Below are 20,664 nucleotides of genomic sequence, written 5' to 3' on the forward strand. Positions count from 1 at the left end.
ACTCACCATCGAGTGGCTGCTCCTAATGGTGCATCAGGCATGTACCGTATTCACTCGAATCTAAGCCGCACCTGAAAAATGAGAATTGAGATAAAGGAAAAACAATTTTCCCGAATCTAAGCCACACCTGATATTCGAGACCCGAAATTCAAGGGGAGAGAAAATTTTAGGCCGCATCTCCAAATCGAAACAAAGTTGGTCCATTGTAATATGAGACACAATTTAGGTCAAATTAATGACAATACAGCTACAGTAAGCTTAGCAGGTAAGCTTTACCAGGTAACCATTGCTATGCGTCAGGTGCTCCGTCCGTATTTATACGGGTACCCTTCCTTTTTCATGTGCTTCGTATGGTTTGAATTGATTGCTTATTTTTCTTTGATCTGATAAGCGCCATTTTCTTTGTTATAGGTGTTTACGTCACTCTAATCTGAAAATTCATTACTGTACTGTGTCATGCATTGTTTGTCGCATTCTGATAGTGCGTGTCTACGGCCTGTCGCTGCTCGCGGAATGGCTTGCTTTTGTGCGCGCTACCACCGCTTACAATTAAAAAAAAAAAAAAAGAGAGAGGAATCGTCTCATTAGCGAAACAATGGCAAGAGACTGCTATTTGTTGTTACTTACACTGCTGCTTTCTTTGATAATGATCAACAAGCACTAAATAATAGACAGCATATGATAGAAGATGTTCTGAATGAGAGTTTAGCGAAAAATTTTCTCTGTTTGAAAATCTTTGCGGACGCGTCTTTAGTACATTACATTCTGCACAGAAATTAGTCATCTTAGATTTAAAAGTCTAGTCAGTTGCTGTGCCTCATTTCTGACTGTATCACTATTAGGCATAAGAATAATACGAATATAAACATGAGATGATATGTATATTCTTCCACGTTTGCTGTTGTCTCACTCTAGTTTCGTAGTTTATTAGGCAGACAGGATTTAAATGAGACAGCAGCAAACACAAAACAATACATGGCAAAATGTTTATATTCGTATTATTCTTATGGTGAAGAGAATACTGCATGTGATTCACAATTCATTAAAGTTCCTATTAGCAACCATCTCTTCTCACAGGTAGAAAAATTTCAGAACGAAGAGTTGGCCATATTGGCAAGTAGAGTTGGCCATATTGGCAAGTAGAGTTGGCCATATTGGCAAGTAGAGTTGGCCATATTGGCAAGTAGAGTTGGCCATATTGGCAAGTAGAGTTGGCCATATTGGCAAGTAGAGTTGGCCATATTGGCAAGTAGAGTTGGCCATATTGGCAAGTAGAGTTGGCCATATTGGCAAGTAGAGTTGGCCATATTGGCAAGTAGAGTTGGCCATATTGGCAGTCGGATTTTCATAGTACATTGAAATGCTGCTACATTCGAAGATGAACAATACGGAATTTGTATTTACTTTGTTGGATAATGTATGAAAATACAGTGGTCGAAACTCGGGGTGGAGAAAAAAGCTCGACTTCCACCTTTTTTTTCAATTTAATTACTGATGCAGAGGATTTGGTGCCAGTATTTATCTTTGTGCTTACAAAGCATGCCTGTGTACATACATTCGACGGTAGAAGTTAGTTGTGGCGGCACCCGGCAACATTTTTCAGAAATTCCGCTTGCTTTGCACTCGATTCTAAGCCGCAGGCGGTTTTTTGGATTACAAAAACCGGAAAAAAAGTGCGGGTTAGATTCGAGTAAATACGATAAGTTCCTCAGTGCTCCAAAATCACCTGCATACCATGCTGTTGCTCATCTGCCTCTGAAATATCTCTTTCCCCAATTATCCATGAGCAACATAGCTCTTTGGGATCTGCGTGTGCTGGAGTGACTTGGTGTTCAGCTAGTATAACCCTAAATTCAGGGTTTTAATCGCCAGCTAACCTGGATACTGCAGAGTCCCAGAGTAATTTTAGATTTAGTGCAGTATAGGAGAGGTTGCAGTACTGCATATGTTTTTAATACATTATTTTATGACACATCTACATCGTTATTCTGCACTTCACTGTTAAGTGCCTGGCAGAGGGTTCATCGAACCATTTTCATACTACTTCTCTACCATTACACTCTCGAATGGCGCATGGGAAAAAAGAACACCTAAATCTTTCCGTTCAAGCTCTGATTTCTCTTATTTTATTATTCTCCCTACGTAGGTGGGTGTCAACAAAATATTTTCGCATTCGAAAGAGAAAGTTGGTCATTGAAATTTCGTAAATAGATCTTGCCGCAAAGAAAACCGCCTTTGTTTCGGTAACTGCCACCCCAACTTACGTATCATATCAGTGACACTGTCACCTCTATTGCCTGATAACACAAAACGGGCTGCCCTTCTTTGCACTTCTTCGATGTCCTTCGTCAATCCTACCTGGTAAGGATCCCACACAGGAGCAAATTATTATTTTGGTACTGATGTTGAGTATAACCTCTACCCATAGTAATTCACAGGAACTGTCTATTTCAACTTCACTGCAAGATAAACAACTACCAGCAGACACAAACACACTACCACCTACTTTATTTAATCTATCCTTTCTGTACACAGTTTGCGCCTCTGTAAAAAATTCAGCAGAATTTATCTCTGGCTTTAGCCAGCTTTCTGTTCCTATAAGGATTTCAGCTTCAGTTCTTTCTATCAGCGCTTGAAGCTCTGGTACTTTTCCAACACAGCTATGACAATTTACAATTACAGTACCGACTGCTGCTTGGTCAATTCTTGTCGTTTCTTTGCCCTGTACTCTTCGAGACTGGAGCCCTTTTTTTATCTTTCCTGAGACTGTCTAACCTAAAAAAAAACGCCCATTTTAATGGAGCACCCCCAACTCTAGCTGTGTTTATGGATGGCTCTAAAGAGAGGGGGGAACTATTCATTGCTCTGTAGTTTCCCTGATCGTGTCCTCAAGATATAAGTGCCTCAAGACTTTACTATCTTCGATGTAATTATACGTGATCTTGTGGGCACTGGGGCAGAGAGATGTTTAAAGTACAGAAGTCCTTGTCTGTTCAGATTCCTTGAGTGCCCTTCACTTTTTGCAATGCTAGTACCCAGCAGGTAAAGTAGTCGAGAGTTTCCAGGACACCCTCCTTCAACTAAAAAGGCTGGAGAAGCAGATGTCTTTCTTCTGGATGCCAGGGCACATGGGTATTGTGGGGAATGAAAGGGCAGATGTGGCAGCCAAGGAGGTGTGTTGTGACTCTTAGTGAGTTCAGTGTGTCATCCCCCTGCATGCTATCACCTCACTTTTCAAGTAGTCATGTGTCAATCAGAAAAGGAGCGGTCTAGTAGTCTACAACATGGCTGTGGCATCTCTCTTTCCAGTCATACAGATGTGATGAGGTCTTCCTTCCTTGTTCCTGCATAGGCCACAGCCCTGAGAAGCGTGGCTTCTTGCTCTGACCCTCCAATGTGTGGTGCTTGTGGCGTACAGATCCCAGTGCGCCACATTTTACAAGGCTGCATTTTAATTTTGCACCAAAGGGTTGAAGGGCATTTGCTAACAAATTTGCCCTCTATTTTAATTGACAATCAGCCAAATGTGGTAAGACTTTAAAAATTTTGTGAATTGTCAGGCTTGTTCCCAAAAATTTTAGGGCTTCATTTTTACTGTGTCATCATGGTGCCTGTCTCACAATTTTTTGGTATAAGCGATCAGCCAGCTACATATTCTTTTGAACCTATTATAGTTTTCTCTTGTCTTACTTAGTTCTACTTAACAATTTTAGAACATGGGAACAATTTTAACACTGTCTTCCACAATTTCAGCTTGTGTGATTGTGCAGGTGATCATGAGTGAGATTGGATGAGAGTGAGTGTGCTTTTATCTAGGGTTGCTTTTTATTTATTTTCTCGCATTTTCATATTCCAACGAAGTTTGTGTCTACTAATTTTGCAAAGGAGCTGATAACACAATGCCAGCAGCCTTGCCTCTGTGATAACACCGGTTCACATCAGATTACGAAGTTAAGCGGTGCCAGTCTTGGCTGGATTCACGATCCAGGTCTGCTGCTGAGTGCTGTTGGCAAGCAGGGTGCACTCAGCCCTTCTTGTGAGGCCAGTTGAGAAGCTACTGTATTGAGAAGTGGTCACATTGGTCATGAAAACTGACAACGGCAAGGCGAGCGGTGTGCTGACCACATCCCCCTCCGTACCGGCATCCTGTGATGCCTAAGGGATGAGGATGACACAACAGTCGATCAATACCGTTGGGCCTTCAGGGCATGTTTGTTTTTTGCCGATAACATCGTCGTTCAGTGCCCCCTAAAAACACACACACAAACACCTCTCTGATCCAAAATATACTGCACTATTTTAATTTGGGCATTGCTAAATCCCGTCTATTGCTTCTATGTTGTGGCTACACCAGAACTAATGTTTTCACTGTCCGGTTTTCAGAAAACAGCCTTGTAACCAAGTCAAGTTTGCGTAAGTGTCCCTTTTATTCTTGATTTGAATTCCTGTCTCTTCATATTCAAATTAATGTTCCAAATTCAGTACAGGTGGAATAGAATTCTCTGGTATAGAACTTACTTAAGTATGCTGATGACAGAGTGCCACAAACTAACATGAAAGGTTGCGTAAGGAGTAAAATACTGCACGACCAATGCAGATAACACAGTGACAGTTCATCTCCCAAGGGTCAGAGGGTAAAGTCTTCTATGATTTAATTCATTAAGAGGCTGTGAAAGGACTAAAATATTCAGCCACTGGTGAAGCATTATGAACATCAGGAATGAATTCAATGGCAGTTGGTCTGACAGAGAAGAATTCTGCTTTAAGCTTGTGTGACTTAAATGAGTTGATGTTGTTTGAAACTGTGCAAGTTGCTTTAAAAAAAAAAAAAAGTTGTATAAAAAACTGCTTTTGTTTTTCTGTAGCCAACAAAACCTGGCTTGTTGCAATAAACAGATATGCTTCCCAAACATTTTGAATGTGCAAATCAAATGACTTTGCGAATGAAAGTCTGGTGGCACAACTTTTGATATGACGCTTGTCATTAAAGTAGACAGGAAGAAGGATAAATTGGTGTGTGCGTAAATATAAGTGTAGAATCAAGTTTATGAAAACTATGAAGTGAAGTGTTATGGACTATCCAGTTCTGGCTGCAGAGTTGAATGTGCCAGCAGCGGGGGTATGGGTCCTGCAGTACCATTGCGAGAACTGAGTAAACAATACTTACACAACCTGAACATTCTTCATTACATCTTGGTTTCCATAAAGTACTTAACTGGTAGAGGCCCACGGTCAGTCATGGCTATTAGTCAACAGTATGCTGATGCAGCAGTGGCTAGTGGCAGGCAATAACCTTCCTGATGTAAGTCGCCTTGTCATCTTAAGCTTTTTGCTGCTACAAACATGCTATCTACACTCTGTGCTGAGGGCAGGACCCCCCCCCCCCCCCCCCCACAGTACTGCTCACCAAACGCAGGTGCCTGTGCTCACGCAATATGAAATGCTTATCATCCAATTTTAAGACAGCTATTATTTGAGAGAATTTGATTTTTGCACATATTGATTTTATACCTTTCTCAATAAAAAACTGGGTTTCTTTTCATTATACGTCCTAGTTACCGCACTACATCAAATTAAGTAAAGTATTGTACAAAATTTTAAAGTGTTTGCAGAGGTGAAAACATATTGTGTAAACTTTACACACAATTGATTTTAACTCCTTCCTTGCAGTGAACTGAATGCAGATAAGATACTGAAATTTGTTTTAAAATTGAGAGCTGAATGATAACTCGTTTCATTCTTGAGTTATTGTTATTTATATGCGAAAGATTGTAAATCATGGCGCCCCCATTTCTGTCCTTGGGCAATGTACGAGGGTTGGAACTTTAATAGAGGCAACTATTTATCTACAGCTCATACCAAATAGATACATGTTTAAAAGTTTTACTGCCTTCAAACTAGTCACCAACATTGTGTTGCCAGTGATGTGGCAGTTGTAGTATACTCTTAGCAGTGCCAGTTGTGTTGACAGTTCGAGTGGCGCAGTCTATTGCCAGATGAATTTGTAGCAGTTCTGAAGCGAATGCTGTGAAGTGTTTCCTTCAGTTTAGAAATGGAGCAGAACGCACGAGGGCTTAAGTCAGGGGAGAGCAGTAGGTGGTACAGCACTAAGCAGCCCCATCAGTCAAACAAATCAGTAACAGCTTGCGCTCTACGTGCTTGAGCATTGTCCTGCAAAATGATGGTCAGGTCCTGCAGAAACTGTTCTCTCTTCTGTCTCTAAACTGGTTGTATGTTGTGTTCCAAAAATGAAAAGCATAGAGACAGAAGTTGTTGTCATTTCAACGTCTTCAATTGTTTTATATATTGTCTGTCTTGCACGACGACGGTATCTTCTGTAAGGCATCTTGGCAGCGTTCAATGCAGTTGCCTGTGCAGCAGCAGCAGCGCGAATGATCCGCTGCGCGGGCAGCGCTCGCTTTTATAGACGCGCGATAGCGCGTCAGCAGATAAGGGACTTAGAATTTCACAGTGCCAGCCGCGCGTTATCCCGTACGGGCGCACTAGTAGCTCTAGAGTGCGCCCGTCTCCTTGGAGCATCAAGTCCGCGGCTGACGTGCTGCCAAGATTGCGTAGCACCGCCATATCGGCGGGGTCAAAGGTCAAGCGCTCAGAGATCGACGAAGCTTTCCAGTCCGGATACATTCAGTACGCCTGTACCTCCACGTACAATAGCGACTGTTAACCATCCGTTGCCATGGGTAAAGGAATCATTTATGTCGATGCTGAAGTTCAGTCTGCAACCACAGAAAACTGTGGGTCCATCAAACAAAGAATGTGCAGCGACAGATTTGATAGTATTCTTTTTCTTGTCGGCGGCAGATGTTGTCATTTCAACGTCTTCAATTGTTTTATATATTGTCTGTCTTGCACGACGACGGTATTGAAAAGCATAGAGACAGAAGTAGGAACACAACATACAACCAGCTTAGAGACAGAAGAGATGACAGTTTCTGCAGGACCTGACCATCATTTTGCAGCACAATGCTCAAGCACGTAGAGTGCAAGCTGTTACTGATTTGTTTGACTGATGGGGCTGCTAAGTTCTGTACCACGTACTGCTCTACCCTGACTTAAGCCCTTGTGGGTTCTGCTCTATTTCTAAACTGAAGGAAATACTTCATGGCATTCACTTCAGAACTGCTACAAATCCGTCGTCCAATAGACGACGGCGCTCAAACTGTCAACACAAATGGCACTGCTAAGAGTATCCTACGACTTCCACATCACTAGCAACGGGTTATGCACAATGCTGGTGACTACTTTGAAGGTCAGTAAAACTTGGAAACACATATCTATTTTGTACAAACTGTAAATAAATAGTTGCCACTGTTAAAGTTACAACCCTCATAAATCTTGTGATCTTAAAAGTCATCATATTTCATGAACAATTCAAGATATTGAAATGAAGTTTAATGCAAATGATAGCACGCAAAGAGACACAAGTGTTGTATGGCAAACACTTCAGATGTTTTTGTTCACCGAGATACGGAAGCAAATTGTCAGTAGCAGTGAGAGGTTGTTGTCTCAGGACACATACAGAGAATAGCACTGTAGGAAAACCCAAGTGGTGCACATATACATACCCACATCACTTGGGGAATGGCGGAAAAGAATGTGTATAAACATCCACAGCAGCAAGAGGGTTAATGACTTAAAGCATTAGAGAACCGTCAGCACTTTGTGATGTTGCACAGGCCCCATATTGAACCAGTGACCTTTAGAGACTGGATGGAGTGTCAGGCCATGGTGCTCAGTGCACAGTCTAACCTCAACAGACTCAGTTTGTAGCCCAGAACTGATGGCTGTAGGTTAGCAGCTTTGCCTAGTTGTCAACATTGGTCAATGAAGCTTGAGTAGCTGTGCTGCACGTTAGATCAATGACTGGTCCAGAGACTGCATGACACCAAAGGAATGATGCAGCCGGCTAAGCTGGTAACATTTATACTCCCTTTGGCCGGATGTTTTAAGACTGGTGGTGGGCTCCCGTTGGTTATTTAATTGGCTGTGGAAGCACGTCACTGTGACACAGAGCACTGTTCCAGCACCCATGTGCAGAATTGCATTGGTGGGTGGTTTGCGTATCACTTGCCTGATTGCAAAGGTCTGGCTGACTCTTAGGATGCAGCAGAACAAAACACTGTTCTGCCTTCTGAAACCCACAGACAAAGCTATATCTGTTTGTTTCCAGTGAGTGTCATGTAACACACTAACCAGGTTTCTTTGTACAAGATTTGTCATCATTTTGGTTTGTGTTATCATTTTGTGTGTCTTTCTCAGATAATATTTTGAATTTCTCTTTCATATAAGGTACAGTTAATTTTTTCCTGTGTCACAAGTAGAATTACTGTTGGTTCTTACAGAAATAATCTTTCCTTCACTCTGTTCCTCACATATTGTAAAAGCGAATCAGCTGAATATTTTATTTCATATTTTGATTAACAATTTTTTTCATATTACTCTTACTCATTGGTCTAACTTTAGTGTGCAGTAGAATTCAGTGCACAGTTATGTTTCTATTAACTGCAGTGTTTTTTTTTTATTGATATTTGTTTATGAAATTTGCAGGTACTTGCAGACGGCATATTCTATGTGGACTCCTTGATTGCCTTTCGGCAACTCCTTGGACAGAAAGCGATAACCAGTGGCGTATCATGCATAGAAACAAGAAATGAACAGACTGTTAGTCTCCCAGCTTCAGATGGATATGATAATATTCTCTGCGATGTTGTAGAGAAGGTTGAGGCAAAATGTTTAGAGAGTGCTGGTATCGTATTTAATGATGATGCAAAATATGACTATAAGCAACAAGAACTAGAAAAAACACCAACCCAGGGTATTGCACAAGCAAATGATCCCCCTAAGCTCAAGCCTCATGAGAACAAACCAAGCACTTCAGAAAAAACAAGTAGCAAGGTTAGAAAACGCTTGTTTGATGAAACAAACACACATGAAACTGAATCTAAAGTACTGAAAAGATTTAGATTGGGAGATGTATACGAGTTTTTGTTGGGGAAAAAACCTGAAAACTGTCACCATGCCGAAGGGGATACATTGAGTCTCTTGCAGTGCATAGTTACAAAGGGTTCAGAATTTATTGAATGGACTGACAATAATGCAAAGCTTTTCAGTAAGATACAAAAGTTGTCGTTCTGATGAAAGCTGTGCACAATGTAGTTGTTATGTTTTTAATCTTTTTATGTTTTTTTTATAGTTTTAAAATGCTGTTAATATTTGAATATGTTTTAATGAACTATGTAATGTGCCTTTTTGCATTCAGCATTACTTGGTGTTTTTTATATAGTAATGAAATCGTGTGAATGTTTTATCCTGTTTTGAGAGGAAGTGTGGAATGCAAAGAGAAATTTTATATCGTCATATATTGTACATCAGTCACTATTCAAGAGCAATGATAATCATATTTTTAATATAATACATGTATCACTGCTGATAGGAACATGATGTTTCAAACTGTATTTACCTTGTGACAGATAATGTAATTTTTTTACTTCTATTAAATGTATGTTTGCTATCTTTTGTATTATTCATTTGTTACGAAGTAGTTGCTAATTGCGAGAAATAATAATTTGTTCCTCTTATGTTGTATTGCTTTTTGAAATGTGCATTGCAACTTACCATACTCAATCTCCTTTTCCGTGGTATTTATACCATCTAAAGATTGATGGTAACATTATCAATGTGTCTATTGATAAAGTTTGAGTAAGATCAGTGTATCATATTGACAAGAAAACTTGAATATTAAGTATTTCATGCTCTTAATACAGTTAACAGCCAGGGCTTTGGCTGATCATTGTTCCTCGAGATAAAGAATACTTACTGTTACTCACGTGGACACACAAACCACAGTTGGTTTTTGGCCTCATCAAGTAGCCTCTTCCACAGTATTCTGTCTTTGGCATCTTCCTTCCTTGCTCTCAGTACCTGGAAATCTTTGGCAATCTGGTCTCTCCATCTCATTTTCAGCCTGCCTGGAGGTCTTCGTCCTTCTGGTTTATTCTCTGAGACTTCTCCCAGTAAAGATTTCTGCTCTCTTCTATAGATGTGGCTGCCCCATCTTATCTTCTTATCTTGGCTTCCGCATCTACATCTGGTTCATCGTATAGCTTCCTGAGCTCCCTGTTCTTTCTTCTTCGCCATTCTCCTCCCTCATAGATTAGTCCAAATATCTTTCACAGGATTTTATTTTTAAAAACTTTTATCTATCTATTCTCCACATTTATGCCCCATATAGTAATACTGGTCTGTTATGGTTTTATGTATTCTTACTTTGGTTCCTCTTGAAAAAAATTTTAGATGACACTAGTTTGAGTGAGTATGATGCTCTGGATGCAGCTTTAATCCTCGCGTCTATTTCTCGCTTCTGATTGTTTCTGTTGTTTACTACTCCCCCAGATATTTAAACTCTCGTACTTCTTCAGACGTGTGGTTATCGTTCTGCATAGTTTCCCATCTTTTTGTTTTGTAATTTCTTTCTCCCTCACGAATTTTGTTTTCTCATCATTTTCTTCTAAAGCAGCTTGCTTTGATTTTTGAAAGAGTCTTTCTGCTGGTATTTTAAAATCATCTGGATTTTTGGCAATTAGTGCTACATCATCTGCAAAGGCCAGTACATTTATTTTTGTTCCTATTTTAGTTCCCTCTTCTGCTTCACTTGGTGCGTCCAGCACTTACTGTTTAAAGATGTTGTACAAGAGGGGTGACATTCCATCTCTTTGCTTGACTCCTGTTTCTTATGTCAAATTCCTTGGAATATTCTCCATCCATTTTCACTACTCCTTTCGAGCCTTTCAGTGTCACTTTCACAAGATTTCTTCAGTATTCCGAATCTCTGAATTTTCTCCCACAACTTATCTGTGGATATACTGTCATAGGCTTTCTTAAAATCGACAAATAGTATTGCCATTGTTTTGTTATACTCCCAATATTTGGAGACGGCTTCTTTCAGTATGACTATCTGGCCAGTAGTTGAAAGATTTATGAAGAATCCTACTTGTTTCTTATTCATTATATCTTTTAAATATGGTTCTATTTCCCCCCCCCCCCCCCCCCTTCTGGCGGTTCTTGGAGAACACTTCATTGGTGGTGATAATTAATGAGATGCCTTGTTTGTCACCCTTTTTATGAATTGGTTTTATTATTGCTTCTGTCCACTCCTCTGGCATTCTTTCTTCATTCCAGATGTTCATAAGGAGTTGGTTTATTTGTTTCGTAATTTTTATTCCTCTCTTCTTAAAAAATGCAGGTCTTATACCATCTCTCCCTGGAGCTTCGTTGTTTTTTGGTATTTTGATTGAATCTTTTGTTTCTTTCATTGTCAGCAGTTCCACGAAGGAATGTATACTCTGATAATCATGTTGTTGCTCCATTTCTGCACTTCTATCTTCCAACATCTAGAAGCTCCTCAAAACATTCCCTCCAGATTTCCATACCTTCGGATCTTTCCATAACTGTATTGCCACTTCTATCTTTAATGCCATACATCCATGGTATACAGAATGGTCCGTTGATAGTGACCGGCCAAATATCTCACGAAATCAGCATCAAACGAAAAAACTACAAAGAACGAAACTCTTCTAGCTTGAAGGGGGGAAACCAGATGGCGCTATGGTTGGCCCATTAGATGGGTCTGCCATAGCTCAAACGGACAAAATGGACCGTTTACCGATTGCGGAAAAGGTCGATATCGTGTTGATATGTGGTTATTGTGATCAAAATGCCCAACGGGCATGTGCTATGTATGCTACTTGGTATCCTGGATGACATCATTGAAGTGTCCCGACCGTTCACCAGATAGTTAAGCTATTTGAGGAAACAGGAAATGTTCGGCCACATGTGAAACGTCAACCATGACCTGCAACAAATGATGATGCCCAAGTAGGTGTTTAAGCTGCTGTCGCGGCTAATCCGCACATCTGTAGCAGACAAATTGCGCGAGAATCGGGAATCTCAAAACTGTCGGTGTTGAGAATGCTACATCAACATCGATTGCACCCGCAACATATTTCTATGCACCAGGAATTGCATGGCAACGACTTTGAACGTCGTTTACAGTTCTGCCATTGGGCACAAGAGAAATTACAGGATGACAGATTTTTTGCACGCATTCTATTTAGCGACGAAGCTTCATTCACCAACAGCGGTAACGTAAACCAGCATAAATGTACTAATAGGCAACGGAAAATCCATGATGGCTGCGACAAGTGGAACATCAGCGAACTTGGCAGGTTAATGTATGGTGCTGCATTATGGGAGGAAGGATAATTGGCCCCCATTTTATCAATGGCAATCTAAATGGTACAATGTACGCTGATTTCCTATGTAATGTTCTACCAATGTTACTACAAGAGGTTTCATTGCATGACAGAATGGCAATGTGCTTCCAACATGATGGATGTCCGGCACATAGCTCGCATGCAGTTGAAGCGGTATTGAATAGCATATTTCATGACAGGTGGATTGGTCATCGAAGCACCACACGTTCACCGGATCTGACGTCCCCAGATTTTTTTCTGTGGGGAAAGTTGAATGACATTTGCTATCGTGATCCACCGACAACACCTGAAAACATGTGTCAGCGCGTTGTCAATGCATGTGCGAACTACTCACTGTTGAGAGGAATGTCGTTACACGTATTGCCAAATGCATTGAGATTGACGGACATCATTTTGAGCATTTATTGCATTAATGTGATATTTACAGGTAATCACGCTGCAACAGCATGCATTCTCAGAAAAAAGTTCACAAAGGTACATGTGTCACATTGGAACAACCAAAATAAAATGTTCAAACATACCTATGTTCTGTATTTTAATTTAAAAAACCTACATCTTAGCAACTGTTCATCTAAAATTGTGAGCTATATGTTTGTGACTATTACAGCGCCATCTATCACAAAGCGAAAAAAGTGGTCCAACTAAAACATTCACATTTCTTTATGTACTACACGAATATGTAATAAAAAATGGGGGTTCCTATTTTAAAAAATGCAGTTGATATCCGTTTGACCTATGGCAGCGTCATCTAGCGGGCCAACCATAGTGCCATCTGGTTTTCCTCTTCAAGCTACACAACTTTCATTCTTTGTAGTTTTTTCGTTTGACACTTATTTCGTGAGATATTTGGCCTGGTCACAATCAGTGGACCATCCTGTATATCTTTTTCTGAAAAATCTGACTGATCCGTAAAAATCTCTTGTATTGCCTGCACTTTTATCCTCCTATGCTCTTTTGATCAAATTATCCACATGTTATGTCTTCTTCCTCCTGGTAAGATTTTTAGTTTCTCTATTAACATTTTCATACGCTTCTTTACTTTTGTCGGAATCCTCTTGTAAGCATTTTTTTCTTTGCTGCTGTTATTTCTTTCACTGTTTGCTCACATTCTTATGAAAACCATGGATTTTTCTTCCTTCTTTTTCTGCATACTTCTAGTGCCACTTCTTCCACATTTGCTTTTATCATTTCTCAGTGGTCTTCATTGTCAAGGTCATCTTCCAATGTTAGAACATCAAATTTGTTTTGCCATTTAGTGTCAAACTCCTGTGCATTGTGGTTATCCTTCAATCTGTCTATGTCAATGTTATGGCTTTTTATGCTCTTCCTCCCCCTTGGCTTTTCTATCGCTGTTCTTTGGTATACCTCTGCTATGGCTAGATAATGGTCTTTGCCTGCTTCGGCTCCCCCTTATGATTTTCACATTCATTATACTGCTTTTATGTCTTTGATCTACCAGGACATGGTCTGTTCGGTTTTGTTTGTTCTTCCATCTGGTAATACCCATGTTACCTTGTGAATGTCCTTCCGAAGAAAGTGTGTGTTCGTAACCCTTAGGTTGGCTGCACTTGCACGGCTTAGCGGCCTCACTCCATTATCATTACTTCCGACATGTAGTCTTTCAGTCACAGATATTCCTTTCCAGATGATCCCCCTTCAACTTTAGCATTGGCATCTCCCGAAAGAGCTTCATATCATATCCTGGTGTCTTTCTAATTACCTCTTCGAGAATTGCATAAAAACCGTCTCTTTTTCATCCTCTGCTTCCTTGGTCAGAGCATGTAGTGTAACTATTGTTATAGTTGTGAATCTACCCTTTAGCCTTATGACAGCTATTGTATCATCAATCAGTTGGAAATAGTTACTGCCGTTGCTAAACTTTTGCTGACCATAAAACTTACTCCCTTCTGGAACTTTCCATCTTCCAATCCACTGTAGTACAGAATGCACCTACCTGTGGATATCTAATTTTGTGCAATGCTATAAGATCCATTTCATATCTGTCGAGCTCTTCTGGCAGAATATTGAGAGTTCCAGATGTTGCCGAAGTCCTGACGTTCCACATTCCAAATTGTAAGTCCTTGTTCGTAAGCTGTTTTCTATCTCCTTGTTTCTGTTTTCCTCTGAGGCCATTCCTTGACGTTTCATAACAAGTTCTTTTTTATGGGATGGGTTGTTAGCCTGGTGCCCAAACCCCAACGTGGAGGACCAGTCCAGTTATTTTTTAATGATGTGTATTTTATTTCATCACTACCCTCCGACTCTGCTGGTGGCAGAGCCAGCGAGCTTTCCCCAATTCCAATGGGGTCACACCCAAAGGAAGTAACTGGCAAATCCTCACATTAGGAGATAAGGAATGTCTCTTCTAATATTCTACCATCTCCTAAAGTGGCATTACATTGCCCATGTAACCAATCAAATGTGAGGCCACGTGTAAAAGTAGCACTATCAAATACTGGTATGCCATAATTATTGTGCAGGGATCTCTCTAAGTATGACAACCACATTGGTTTTCTACCCACTTCAGAGGCTAACACAGATTGAACCAACCAGCTGGTGAAAGCAACATACATGAACAATTCTGTTGTAGCTTTAATACCTGTCCCTCTTTGATTTCTCTTACATTCACTTTATCCTCCTTCCTTCCACTAAATTGTGCAGTTAGATACTGTCCTGCGAATCTATCTGGCAGTCCTAAAAATATAGCTCCCTGACCCACAGCCCAGTGTACCTCTCAATAAATAACTATTGTCATACACCCATTCCTTTTCTGTACTTTTCTACACTATTTCTGACTTGTCCTGATACTGAAGTCACTTTGCCCTCTCCCATCACTAGCTATTTATAAGTGCCTGGCTTACATAATTATTCAAGATAATATGAGACAGTAAAAGCATATATATAATGAAAGCTGGAGAAATGGCAGTTTGAGAAAGCCATTTCTAATTACACAGGGCATCTCGGGAAAGGTACCAGAGAAAGGTCCACCATTTGTGTGACAAGGCCACCAGCCGCCACCACCACATCCATCATCCACCACTGTGCCCGAATTTCACACTAGCTGGTTGCGCGCACTTCCCCTGAGTTAAGTATAAACAATGTTGTTGCCATCTGATTAACTAAAACTTACCTTTATTTACAATAGGTGCTCAAAGTGATGTCTCTGTGTGTGTTTGTGTGCGCGCCTCGCCTATCTCATCTAATTTAGTTTCAGTTAAAATACTAGGTTCTTTAGGCCTTCATTTGTATTACACTGACCCAGTCTCTTGAAATTTCTTCATTAATCTGTATATTGTTGAATCATTGGGAACATTCATACTTGGAAATTTTTGTATGAATTCAAGAAGACATAGAAAAATAGATAAATCGGCTGTTGCAGAACATGCACTTAGTCGGGTGACCATGTAGTTAAGTTTTCTGAAACTACAGTTTTAAGTGCTACCACGAACTATTATCCATGACTGTATAGGGAGGCTATTGAAATTTATAAACATGAAGATAATCTTAATAGAAAAGAAGAGGCCTAGAAATCAAGCAAGATATGGACAGTGGCATCACAGAATCAATAAGTGATTTTTATCTATGATGGACTATTATCGATAGTTACATTTTATCTTCGACTAGTTTTCTCTCTGCTACTATGTGCAAGCTAGACCACACCCACTTTCCTCTGTATTTAGGCCGCTCACTGACACTCGACTCGTCAGTCGGCAGGACTCAGCAGGACCAGCCATACCTCTGAAGATGTCCAACGTAGTATTGGACAAAATGTTAGGAATAGAATAATTCCATGGACCACGGCCATATAACCCGGAAGAATTATCAACAACAGTACCATCCGGTCGTGAAAGCCTTCATTGTATGATTAGAGGTAACACTGTCAGAAATTCCTGACACAGATTCTTGGAAAAATCTATTGTGGTGTTCTCAGATCGAGAACTTGGGTCAGATGACCTACAAAGGAACTCTTATGAACACACAGAGAGCATCACGGATAAATTTAGTAAAAGACACCCACTGTTTTACAGACATGTGTAGGATGATGGAAACAGACTCCCCAAGAAAATTTTAACATTGTTAATGGAAGCAAATTAAAGACCAGTTGGATGAAAGAAACACAGGAAGACCTGTAACAATTGAAAATTTCAGAAGAAACTGAGGACAGAAAAAATTCAGGAGTAAATAAAAACAAGAAAATTGAACAAGTCTCAATGAAAAGACACACACACACTTTTTCAAGTGCCCCCATTTTCTGTGTTGTTCCCATCCTCAAATTTCCTTAATCATAAAAATTAAATTTGTGTGATGTTCCAAGTGACAGGAGTACCAAATAACAGAGTATGTAGTTTAAAGATGTTAAGTTCTCTTGAAGGTTGCAATTTTTCTTAATGGCCTCTGTGTACCTCAGAATTTAATATTGTCAAAAAGTCTACCATCTCTCATCTAATCTTAACTTGTAATGGTAACTATTAATTTTACATACTCATCACGGCACTCGAGTTTCATTGCCCGACCTTAAATGTTGCTCTGTTCTGTGTAAAATTACTAAAAGAGTAAATTTAGTATAAACAGTGTAATTTACAGCCACAAAACTAGGAGTAAAGTAATATCCATACAGATTGGCTGAATTTTTTACTGTGGTGAACAAGTCTTTTACAGTTTGCAGATATCAGGCAGGTAATTGAAAACCCCCAGATATTTAAGAACAAAGTAAAAAGAATACTTTATTTCCACTGACACACTCCCTATAGTTTACCTGAATATTTGGACTTGGGGATGTGACTTCTGGTCAACACTAAGTGTGCATATTAAACATTGTTTGAACTTTTCCAGTAGTTAATTAGATGATAACTTTTCTCTGAAATCAGTAAAGTTGCACAAACATTTGACGCATTAAGTGACAAAAGGTTTTATCTAGCACAACAATGAAGTACATGTATGTATGTTCTCTATGGAAACAGTTTTATTAATAACTGTTCAATTTAGTTTGTATCTCAAGTTCATCATGAGTTACGGAGTGGTAAATGCTCATACCAGTGAATCAGCAGTGCAAAAGTAAGTTTGAGAAGCATCAGCAGGAAATTTTCAGTGTCAGGTTCTATTAGTAAACATTTGATCTAAGGAGGAAGACATTTCCCAGAGGGTTGAGGCTTACAACCAACTTTATACTGTGCATCTAAATCCACATTTGCAGTCATATCAGTGTCACAGTCACTTTCATTACTTTCATGAAATGCTGCGCCTACCACAGGCACACAGTTTGCCCTACCGCTGCAACTGTCATAGATGTCTCGCCCACTGACCCACTTCACACTTCAACCAAGTCCAAATCTCTTTGCAGTACCTTCTCTCCATCCGCAAAATTTTCCTGCTATGTAATCCCAAATTCCTGGAACCCATAACACACATTGAAACTCTTGCCCTGCAGGAACTTGAACAACATGCACAACACCACCCCAAAAAGCTCTCCATCCTACTCACTTCCTACTCCCGCCTCAGAGTACCACTGTCCACCATTTCTACATCAACATCCAAATCTCCCCCATGCCCCCTCATAGCTTACAAACCCTGTCTCTCAGACCTACTACACTTATCCCACACTCTAGAACGCCAGCTCCACCATTACACAGAACCCAGAACCTAAACAGACCCGCAACACAGTCATGAACCTTTCCTCCAAAAGCCTCTGTCCTTTCCAAAGGCCTCATCTTTTGCGCCACTCCCAAATTCAACCATGCAGGACTAGTTAAAGACCTTCTCTCCTACTCCCCATTCGTACAGTGGAAACACCTTTTCGCCACCAACCCAACCAATGACACTCAACCAAAGACCAATATTGAACCTTGCCTAACTCAGTTCACTCCTCCATCCAACCGTGATCCAGCCCCCACTACCCCCAAACCAGCCCCTGTTAACTTTCCAGAATTTCTTAACCTCGAACCTTGCCTCAACATCATTCCCCAAATCCCTCAACATGCAAACTAACCTTACATCCGCAGAAAGAACCGCAGTCCATCATCTAAAAACTGATCCAGACCTTATAATCTTACCTGCTGACAAAGGCTCCACCACCGTTGTTTTGAACCGCAAGGATTACGTGGCAGAAGGACTCTGTCAGCTGTCAGATACTTCCACCTACAAATCATTCCACAGTGATCCCATTCCAGTAATCCAGCAGGATCTCCAGTCACTACTCAAATCCTTAGGCCCATCCCAGAACCTCTCCCCAAAGTCCATCTCTCTACTTACCCCTACCACTCCCTGCAGTCCCACCTATTACATGCTTCCTAAAGTCCATAAACCCAACCATCCACGACACCCCATTGTGGCCGGTTACTGTGCCCCACTGAGAGAATTTCTGCTCTCGAAGACAGACACCTTCAACCTATTACTCAGAACCTCATCCTATATAAAAGATACCAACCATTTCCTTGACCGACTCTCCACCATTCCTGTCCCTTTACCACACGGTGCCCTGCTCATCACTACTGATGCCACCTCCTCCCTGTACACTAACATTCCTAATGCCCATGGCCTTACTGCTATTGAACACTACCTTTCCAGACGCCCTATGGATTCCAAACCAACAACCTCCTTCCTAGTCTCCATGACTAACTATACCGTCACCCACAATTACTTCTCCTTTGAAGGCATTACCTACAAACAAATCCATGGTATGGCTATGGGCACCCACATGGCATCATTCCATGCTAACCTATTCATGGGCAATCCAGAATCCTAAACCCCTCATCTGGTTCAGATTCACTGATGACATCTTTGCTATCTGGATTGAAGGTGAGGACACTTTATTCACATTCCTCCAGAACCTTAGCAACTTCTCCCCCATCTGTTCACCTGGTCCTACTCAACACAACAGGCCACCTTCCTAGAAGTTGACCTTCACCTCAGAGATGGCTACATCAGTACCTCCGTCCATATCAAACCTACTAACCACCAGCAAACCCTCTGCTTCGACAGGTGCCACCCATTCCATACCAAGAAGTCCCTTCCGCACAGCGTAGCCACCCATGGTCGTCACATCTGTTCCCCCTCAAAATATACCTAGGGTCTAACTGAAGCCTTCACTGACCGTAATTATCCTCCCATCCTTGTACAAAAACAAATCTCCCGTGCCTTATCTTTCCAGTTTCCCACCACCTCCCAAAGTCCTACAGTCCGGCCACAGAGGAGTATTCCCCTTGTAACTCAGTACCATCCGGGACTGGAGCAACTGAATTAAATTCTCCACCAGGGTTTCGATTACCTCTCGTTGTGCCCTGAAATGAGAAATTTCCTGCCCACTATCCATCCCACCCCTCCTACCATGGTATTCCGCCATCCACCAAACCTACACAATATACTTGTCCATCCTTACACAACCCCTGCTCCCAATCCCTTACCTCATGGCTCATACCCCTCTAAAAGACCTAGATGCAAGACCTGTCCCATACATCCTCCTACCACTACTTACTCCAGTCTGGTCACTAACATCACCTATCACCTCAAAGGCCGAGCTACCTGTGAAACCAGTCATGTGATTTACAAGCTAAGCTGCAACCACTGTGCTGCATTCTATTTAGGCATGACAACGAACAAGCTGTCTGTCTGCATGAATGGCCACCGACAAACTGTGGCCAAAAAACAAGTGGACCACCCTGTTGCTGAACACGCTGCCAGACTTGATAACCGTCATCTCAATGATTTCTTCACAGCCTGTGCCATATGGATTCTTCCCACCAACACCACCTTTTCTGAATTGGGCAGGTGGGAACTTTCCCTGCAATACATTCTACGTTCCCGTAACCCTCCTGACCTCAACCTTCGTTAGTCACTGTTCTCTCCCATCCAGCCCCCTCCCTGTTTCCATTCCAGCACTACATAGCTGTCATTTCACCACCACACCCAATCTTTTAATTTCTTTTTATTTCTCTCCTATCCATTACTTAGCCCCTCCCCCTGCCACACATTCTCTCCTGCCCTTCATCTAAACTGCAACACTTCACTGTCACCACTCCCACCATACTAATCCCTCCCCCTCCCCGCCTCAGCCTCCTCCTTACCCCCACCCAGTCGCTATTACAATCATGCACTGGTGCTGCTCGCAGTGTGGTTTTAGCTCTCTGAGAGTGCAGACATGTGTCTGCAAGTTGCATTTGCGTAAGTGTGCATGCGTGTGTGTGTGTGTGTGTGTGTGTGTGTGTGTGTGTGTGTGTGTGTGTACTGCTGATAAAGGCCTTAATGGCCAAAAGCTTTAATTGTGTGAATCTTTTTGTTGTGCCTACCGCGACTCAGCACCTCCGCTATATGGTGAGTAGCAACTTTCCTTCTCTGGTATTGTTACAATCCACTTCATAGTGTCTTACCCAGACTA

At 41.1% G+C, this 20,664-nt stretch overlaps 1 protein-coding gene across 9 annotated transcripts in view; it reads left to right on the forward strand.

Moving 5' to 3' along the window:
* LOC126481093 (uncharacterized) overlaps positions 1-20,664 on the forward strand; it is an 801,677-nt gene that overhangs the window by 415,608 nt on the left and 365,405 nt on the right. For 3 of the 9 annotated variants that reach the window (XM_050104609.1, XM_050104608.1, XM_050104606.1), the window contains exon 3: positions 8,569-9,535. The exons of the other annotated variants lie outside the window; for them this stretch is intronic. In XM_050104609.1, the coding sequence (XP_049960566.1) occupies positions 8,569-9,156 (588 nt within the window). In that variant the 3' untranslated portion in view covers positions 9,157-9,535. Of the gene's footprint in view, positions 1-8,568; positions 9,536-20,664 lie in introns of those variants that run through there. 9 annotated transcript variants of the gene reach the window in all.

Source organism: Schistocerca serialis, chromosome 5 (genome assembly GCF_023864345.2).
Source record: "Schistocerca serialis cubense isolate TAMUIC-IGC-003099 chromosome 5, iqSchSeri2.2, whole genome shotgun sequence".
Taxonomy (NCBI): Eukaryota; Metazoa; Arthropoda; class Insecta; order Orthoptera; family Acrididae; genus Schistocerca; species Schistocerca serialis.